At 45.6% G+C, this 8698-nt stretch overlaps 1 protein-coding gene across 12 annotated transcripts in view; it reads left to right on the forward strand.

The window, feature by feature from the left end:
- Positions 1-7424, forward strand: part of LOC110533689 (nuclear pore complex protein Nup98-Nup96) — a 30639-nt gene extending 23215 nt beyond the window's left edge. For 8 of the 12 annotated variants that reach the window (XM_021618138.3, XM_021618139.3, XM_021618140.3 and 5 more), the window contains 10 exons: positions 144-325; positions 971-1203; positions 1403-1663; positions 1852-2009; positions 2166-2449; positions 2672-2893; positions 4886-5127; positions 5219-5373; positions 5933-6044; positions 6122-7424. In XM_021618138.3, coding sequence (XP_021473813.3) covers positions 144-325; positions 971-1203; positions 1403-1663; positions 1852-2009; positions 2166-2449; positions 2672-2893; positions 4886-5127; positions 5219-5373; positions 5933-6044; positions 6122-6309 — 2037 coding nt within the window. In that variant the 3' untranslated portion in view covers positions 6310-7424. Of the gene's footprint in view, positions 1-143; positions 326-970; positions 1204-1402; positions 1664-1851; positions 2010-2165; positions 2450-2671; positions 2917-4885; positions 5128-5218; positions 5374-5932; positions 6045-6121 lie in introns of all 12 variants that reach the window. The other 4 variants (XR_016483665.1, XR_016483664.1, XM_090186402.1 and 1 more) reach the window with 2 other exon arrangements.
- The last annotated feature ends 1274 nt before the right edge of the window (positions 7425-8698 follow it).

Genomic DNA, 8698 nt, shown 5'->3' on the forward strand with positions numbered 1-8698 from the left:
GATGTACATGGGGCAAAGCAATGCAACTTTACATCAAGAACATTGAGTTTTGCTGGATAATTTTAATGATTCCACTGTTTATTATGTGTGAATAGGGCTGTAAAGTATGGGTTGTTGTAATCAATCCATTCCGATCCATCCAGGGCCGTCTTCTGATGGATGCGGCTTTGTTCACGGGCCGGTCATTTCGGGTGGGCTGGGGTCCTGGCTGGACTCTGGTCCATTGTGGAGATGGGCTAAGTGTGGCCGGGGACAAGGAGCAGGACCACGGAGACACAGGAGCTGCAGGCTTTGGATTCCTGCCCAAACCTGCCAAGAGTAGACTGTAAGCAACACACACATCAGACCACTTGACCAGCAGCATACCTCCCTGCACCCCACTGCTGGCTTGCCTCTGAAGCTAAGCAGGGTTGGTCCTGGTCGGTTCCTGACTGTGACCAGATGCTGGAAGAGGTGTTGGAGGACCAATAGGAGGCACTATTTCCTCTGGTCTTAAAAAAAAATATCCTAATGCCCCAGGGCAGTGATAGGGGACATTGACCTGTGTATGGTGACGTCTTTCAGATGGGACGTTAAAACGGGTGTCCTGACTCTGTGGTCACTAAAGATCCCATGGCACTTATTGTAAGAGTATTGTTAACCTGGGTTTCCTAGCTAAATTCCCAATCTGGCCCTCATACCATCATGGTCACCTAATCATCCCCAGCTTACAATTTGGCTCTTCTCTCCCCTGTAACCATTACCCAGGTTGTTGCTGTAAATGAGAATTTGGTCTGTCAACTTTCTAGTAAAATAAGGGTTAAATAAAATAAATAGAAAATCTACACAGGAGTGTGGGAATGGGATCCAGACTTGTATGAAAGGACTGTTTGAGGTTTGTTTAGAGAGATCAAAACTAAAGCCTAAACATTCCTCGTTCCTCTCCTCTATATCCATCTTTCTCCCCATCCTTCTGTGTTTCACTGTACAGACTGTCAGACAGTCCATTCAAGGTGGTGATTGAGCAGGTGGTTGGTCTGGAGCTGCGGAACAGTGAGGAGAGCCAAGCGGTGTACCAGCGGCCCCTGGAGATCAGCCTGAAGCACAGCAGCATCAGTACAGAGGGGGCCTGCCCCTTCATCCAGCCCCAGAGCGGTGTGGCCGCCCTGCATGAGTACGCAGAGTGGATTACTGACCTCAACCAGGAGGCTGGTGCTGGAGATGGTAAGAGATGCAACACACACACAATGGTAGATGGTGCACATTCATTATTGGTCCAATTCCAAAACTTCCCTATTATTCTGACATCACCCCTGTATATTTCTGTTTTAATCCTCTCTCCCATGGTGATCTCGATGTGTTCAGATATATATAAAAAAAAATGCTTGCTAGTGCTATCCTCTTTATGTCCATCTCCCTGTAGCAGTCCTGGGTCACTGGGCTCAGGTGTGGACTCTGTGTGAGGCCCTGTGGGGCCGACGGTGTTTGGCAGGGCCTGGTACCAGTGGCTACCTGCAGCAGATGGAGAGGAGAAGGATCTTCTCAGCCTGGCTGTCCCACAGTGCCACCCAGAGGATCGAGCAGGAAGTGGGCCTGAACCAGGGGGGAGGAAACGTGGAGGCCATCTTTAGCTACCTGACTGGACACCGGATCAGTGACGCCTGCAGGCTGGCTCAGAAGAGTGGTGAGGAGAGGGGGGATTGGAGGGGTGACAGAGGTGGGGGGATTGGAAATTGAGGGGATGTTGAGGAAGGGAGATCAGGAAGACGAGGGAATGGATAGGAAGCTAAACCCTGCTGCATACAAGTGGTGTCTTACGAAACCGTTGGGACAGGTTGTAGGATCTCATTAAGTTGTCTTAAACCTGTGTAGGGGACCACCGTCTCTCCCTGCTGCTGTCCCAGGCGGTGGGCTCTCAGTACGGCCGGGAGCTGCTGGCACTGCAGCTTGGAGACTGGAACAGGATGCAGACAGACTCTTTCCTGCCGGAGGAGAGGCTACGGATCTTTGCCCTTCTCGCTGGGAAACCTGTAAGTAACTGTGTGCGTGTCCAGCTCTTTCCGTTCGTTGTGTTCAGACCGCCATTAACTGGATTGTCGTGTGTGTAGGTTTTGCAATCCACATAATTTGTTGGAAAATACATGAATGATAAATGTTTTCTGAGCTGTATGTACTGGTCTCTCTAGGTGTGGCAGTCTACAGACTGTGTGGTGAATGTGTGTTCAGAACTGGACTGGAAGCGTTGTATGGCGGTCCACCTGTGGTACATGCTGCCTCCCACCGCCTCCATTGCTGAAGCCCTGGTGAAGTACGAGGCTGCCTTCCAGGGCTCTGCTGAGGGTCAGAAGTATGCCTGCGCCCCCCTTCCCCCCTACCTCGACCAATCAGACCAGCCGGACATGGAGGAGGAAGAGTCTAAACGGCCGCTTTACGATATCTGCTTCCACCTGCTCAAACTCTACAGCGACAGGTACTACACTACCCACAACACACTGCGCCTACATACACTTCTCACAATGCACTGTATATGTTTCTCAAAATAAATTATTTTGCTTTACTAAGGGGTGGAGTGGGGCTGTAGGTTTCTCTGACTATAACTAATCCTACATTATCATTATCAAGCAGATTTAACAGAATAACAGTAAACTACCTCTAGAGTCGGTTTTAAGTGATGGTTCTCTCTCCCTCCCAGGCACTACAGCCTGCAGCAGTTGTTGGACCCCCTGGCGGTGACGTGGGATCGTCTTGACTACCGTCTGAGCTGGCACCTGTGGTCGGTCCTGCAGGCGCTGCACTACACACACCTCAGCCCGGCCCGACAGGGCCTCATACACACCAGCTATGCTGCCCAACTGGAGAGTGCTGGTCTCTGGGACATGGCCATCTACGTACTGCTGCACATACCTGACAACGCGTACGTACACTACATGACCAAAAGTATGTGGACACCTGCTCGTCGAACATTTCATTCTAAAATCATGGGAATTAATATGGAGTTGGTCCCCCCTTTGCTGCTATAACAGCCTCCACTCTTCTGGGAAGACTTTCCACTAGATGTTGGGGACTTGCTTCCATTCAGCCACGAGCATTAGTGAGGTCGGGCACTGATGTTAGGCGATTAGGCCTTGCTCACAGTCTGCATTCCAATTCATCCCAAAGGTGTTCAATGAGGTTGAGTTCAGAGCTCTGTGCAGGCCAGTCAAGTTCTTCCACACCGATCTCATTTCTTTATGGACCTCGCTTTGTGCATTTGGGCATTGTCATGCTGAAACAGGAAAGGGCCTTCCCCAAACAAAGTCCGAAGCTATAGAATCTTCTTGAATCTATTTTATGCTGTAGCATTAAGCTTTCCCTTCACTGGAACTAAGAGGCCTAGCTAAAACCTTGAAAAACAGCCCCAGACAATTATTCCTCCTCCGCTAAACTTTACAGTTGGCGCTATGCATTGGGGCAGGTAGCGTTCTCCTGGCATCTGCCAGACCCAGATTTGTCTGTCGGACTTCCAAATGGTGAAGCGTGATTTATCACTCCAGAGAGCACATTTTCCACTGCTCCAGTCCAATGGTGGCGAGCTTTACACCACTCCAGCCGACCCTTGGCATTACTCATGGTAATCTTAGGCTTGTGTCAGGCTGATCGTCCATTTTATTTTTATTTGACCTTTATTTAACCAGGTAAGCTAGTTGAGTACAAGTTCCCATGGAAACCCATTTCATAAAGCTCCCGACTAACAGTTCTTGTGCTGACTTTGCTTCCAGAGTCAGTTCCAGAGTCAGTTTGTAGTGAGTGTTGCAACCAGGGACGGATGATTTTTATGCGCTTCAGCGGTCCCGTTTGGAGGTTGTTTGGCCTACCACTTCGCAGCTGTGCTGTTGTTGCTCCTAGATGTTTCCACTTCACAATAACAGCTTAGTTGACCAGTGCAGAAATTTGACAAACTGACTTGTTGGAAAGGTGGCAATCCTATGACGGTGCCACGTTGAACATCAGAGTTTTTCAGTAAGGCCATTCTACTACCAATGTTTCTCTATGGAGATTGCATGTGTGCTGTGTGCTCAATTTTATACACCTGTGTGTGTGTATATGTATGTATGTATATATATATATACATACATATATATATGTGTATATGTGTGTGTGTGTGTGTGTGTGTGTGTATATATATATATATATATATATATATATATATATATATATACATACATATATATATGTGTATATATATATATGTATGTATATATATGTGTATATATATATGTATGTGTATATACATATGTATGTGTGTGTGTATATATATATATATATATGTATGTATGTGTATATATATATATACACATACATACACACGTGGTTTGCTTATACCTAGTTAGTTGTACTGACACTGAAATATGTCTTCTGCATTTAACCCAACCCCTCTGAATCAGAGGTGCTGGGGGCTGCCTTAATCGACATCCACATCTTCGGTGCCCAGGGAACAGTGGGTTAACTGCCTTGCTCGGGGGCAGAATGACACATTTTTACCTTGTCAGCTCAGGGGTTTGATCAAGCAACCTTTCGGGTTGTTGGCCAAATAATCCTACCCGCCAGGCTACCTGACGCCTAGTCATGAGGAAGGTTAAGTTGATGAGTGAGAGGAGAGTTTGAGGGTTAGTGCTCTCAGCAGATAACCTGGATGGGCTGACAAGGATTCATCATAATCTCACAAGTGCTACTGTGACCAGCTGGGTTCAAAGTTCAAACACGACTAGTCTGCGCAATGTGTTAGCCCTCTGTGCTCGGTGAGCTAAAGGAAGTAATCATGTCTCAGGAAAGCTTACACATTCCTTGAGCAAGCACTGTTGGAAAACTTAAAACATGTTAGCTTGTTAACTTCATACGACTTTACATGTCTTTGTCCTCTGTCCAGGCTGCGTGAGCGGGCGGTGAGGGAGATGCTGCAGCTGCACTGCCCCCTGCTGGAGACGGAGGAGTCTGCCAAGAAAGAGCACTTTCTCACAGAGAGACTACTGGTCCCAGAACAGTGGCTCCACCAGGCCAAAGCTACCAGAGCCAGAAGAGACACAGACAGCCACGGAGAGGCCCTTCACCTGTACAGAGCAGGACACTGGAACCTCTGCCACAGTCTGGTCATACAGCACCTTGCCTCAGGTGTGCATGTAAACATGCACGCGCGCGCACGCACACACACCCAGACAACATCTAACCCTGTTTCCCTGTCTCTGTGCGATTGCTCCTGTAGATTGCATCATTAATGATAATCATGAGTACCTCTTGAAGTTCCTGGAGGGGCTTGCAGTTCCTGAGCGCAGTGCTGTGATCCAGGACTGGGACACGGCAGGCAGAGTCTACCTGGACTACATCAGAGTCGTACAGACCCTACACGCCATACAACAGGTACGTGTGTCTGTCTGGACTACACTACAACATATATGCATACCATACTGTGAGTTTTGGGGATTTTGTCTGCGCGCTAAAGATTTCTAACCCCAAAATCGGAATTTGTCAGTTATGCTCTCCTAAATCAGTTGAGCTAGCTGTAGCCATGTGCCGTCATGATTCCCAAAAGACGCAGGAAAAAGTCGTCACCACAATATCCCAGCTCAATTAACCTAAAATTCGCCTTGAAATTTGCAAAATAATCAGCACGTCCAGACATTTGAAAGCTAGTCCCACAGCGCATCAGCTAGCTCCACTTGTCTGTCGTCTTCATTATGTTCACTCAATTACTGTTAATTATGTTAGCCAATTATTTATACTGCTAATCTCCTGATTATTTGTCTCTGTCATATACAGATGGACAATAGTGGCTATGAGCTGGAGCACTCGCACATTTAGGTGTCTTTGGGCATGTTAATGGGAGGGTGTTTCTACTGTGTACTCAGATTAACATGGCTGTTTATCAGCTGGAATGGTATATTAATGAGTCACTTTCTCTCTCTGTTTGTGTGTTCAGATGGACATTACTGGTTATGAGCTGGAGTGTCTACACACTGAGGTGAGGTCACTCTGCAGCAGGATAGAGCTCCTCCCTTGCTCCACCGCCAAGGACCGCCTCTCCCAATCAGGTGAGGAGATCGAGCTGGCTGCTTTAGTGTTGTGTGTTCCTATATCTATCTAACCCTGTTCTCTCTCCTGTCTCCAGAGATGGCCAAGCGTGTGGCTAACATCCTGCGTGTGGTGTTGAGTCTGCAGCAGGGTGGTGAGGGTGGCGAGATCCCCTTGTCCCAGCTTGCGTCCAACATCGGCCGTCTGCCCATGCCCGAGGACTATGCTCTCGAGGAGCTCCGCAGTCTCACCCAATCATATCTGAGACAGCTCATTGTCAGCTAATGATCTGCCCCCTGCCCAATAGCAACTGAGGTAGTTTGTTGGAAGCCAATGAGAACAGTGGGGGTAGGGGGGGACTATCTGGGACAGTTTAGTAGAACTACTGGGGTTTGGTATGAATGCAGCGATGGACTTGATGTGTGCTCCTTTGGGACTTTGGTTTCTCCTGAAGAAAATGGCACAAGATTATTGGATGAAGCATTCCTCAGTGTGTGGAAATGAATGACTTGCAAGTTTTTGTATAGCTCTGTTGTACTTAGTTTGTGTAAGATGTGTTTATAAATTGAACTGCTGAACCCTCCTAATACTCACCTTTCCCAGCGTTTGACCCTGTTTAAAGGGACAATCTCATTGGCTGGTGTGTGTACCGCCAGTATAAATGCTTTCTGCAAACTGTTTGACTTGTTTTACATCAACGTGGAAACTTAAAGGTCATTATAGTAATATTGGTTCGGGAGCTGTCAGGGATGAACTGTCAAAATGTGTATACATAGGGAAGATCTATAGCTGAAAATGGACAATACTCATGTAAATTGTACAAATAGCAGGCTTGAAATGAACAATTCTTGTTTTTGGATACCAAAAGACAGAGAATGTAAAATGAGAATGGTTAAACTTATATTTTTGTAGTTTTTTGTTGTATATTGTCTGAAACCCAGAGTATGTGTGTAGTGTATTGGAATGGAATCTAACTAGCACTTAATCACATATGTTTCAGATTTCTATTTTATGGGAGACTACCAGAGCTGGTTTTTGTAATCAGTGATCTAACAATAGTTTGTTTTTAATGAGCCAATCCATTTTCTCTGGTCTTTGCAAGGAGTTTGAAAGATATTTTAAATATTATTTACAAGTCCTTGGTGTTACCACCCTCCATTCTCATTCTTTGTTCCCCTTTCTCTCTAGTTTTCTGAATTTAGATTTTAAGAGAAATGTACTTATTGATTGTTGTGCTGCTGCCGCAGTATATTTTGGGTGGGAGACCGCTCCCCTCGTGCACAGTGCCTTTTACGAGGAGGGTCTCCGGACTTCTGTTGCTGCCGTTGCTTTGTGCACGATTGTGATGGTGATAACATTTTTATTAGTCTTGAATAAAATGCATTCTATTTTCTCCTGAATTGTATTCAACAATTATGCGCAATAATATACCTTTACTCATGCACTCCCTGTCAGATCTTGAATCCCTCACTAGGTTTATTTTTAGTCATTGTAATGCAGCGATTCTTCTCTAGGCTGTTCATCTTCTGTATCTGACAGAATCTGCATTTACTTTCTGTTTTTAAAAGGCCTAATGCATTTTAAAGGGCTTTCCTTTCTCCAGATGAAGTTCCTTGCTTACATTGTGTTACAATGAAGAGGGTTGCTGAGTGGGACCATGCGTGTCGATGGATGGACGGCTGCGTTAAGTTCCTGACACCTGACGTGTAAACGGGACAAGCAGTACCATTACATTGAACTCGGACAAGTGGCCTACCTTCTCTGTTCAATTATTCACATCGCCTGCCCTTCCTTGCAGATGTTTCTTTAAACAACTAATGGTGGGTTTTCCCTCCTATGTTACAGTAGTTATGGAGTCCGTGCCAGTTGGACTCTTCTCTGGTGCCCCGTGTTATAGCTTTAAAGTTTGTTTCAAATGGATTTACAGTATTGCATGTAACCTACCATTCATTCATTCTGCACATTATTACAGTGCCTTCAGAAAGTATTTGTACCCGATTACTTATTCCACAATTTATTGTTAAAGCCGGAGTTCAAAATGGATGAAATAGGTTTTGTTTCTCACCCATTACACACAATATCCCATAATGACAGTGAGAACTAGATATGGCCTTGTGTTTTAGGTTATTGTCCTGCTGAAAGGTGTGTGATGAAAAGCAGATGGAACAAGGTTTTCCTCTAGGATTTTGCCTGTGCTTAGCTCCATTACTTTTCATCCTGGGAAAAACTCCCCAGTCCTTAACAACTACAAGTATATACACAACATGATGCAGCCACCACTATTCTTGAAAAAAATTGAACTTTAATGTATTGTATTTGCCCCAAACGTAACACTTTTGTATTCAGGACAAAAAGTATATTGCTTTGCTGCATTTTTTGCAGTATTACTGTAGTGCCTTGTTGCAAACAGGATGCATGTTTTGGAATATTTTTATTCTCTCCATCAGGGGTCTCAAACTAATTCCAGGGAGGGCCTAGCTTTTGTGTTTTCCTTTCAATTAAGGCCTAAACAACCAGGTGAGGAGAGTTCCTTACTAATTAGTGACCTTAATTCATCAAGTACAAGGGAAGAGTGAAAACCCGCATACATTCAGCCCTCCGTGGATTGACATGTTCTACAGGCTTCTTTCCTTTCACTCTGTCAATTATGTTAGTATTGCGTAGTAACTACAAT

Source organism: Oncorhynchus mykiss, chromosome 10 (genome assembly GCF_057628025.1).
Source record: "Oncorhynchus mykiss isolate SJ-2025 chromosome 10, ASM5762802v1, whole genome shotgun sequence".
Classification (NCBI taxonomy): domain Eukaryota; kingdom Metazoa; phylum Chordata; class Actinopteri; order Salmoniformes; family Salmonidae; genus Oncorhynchus; species Oncorhynchus mykiss.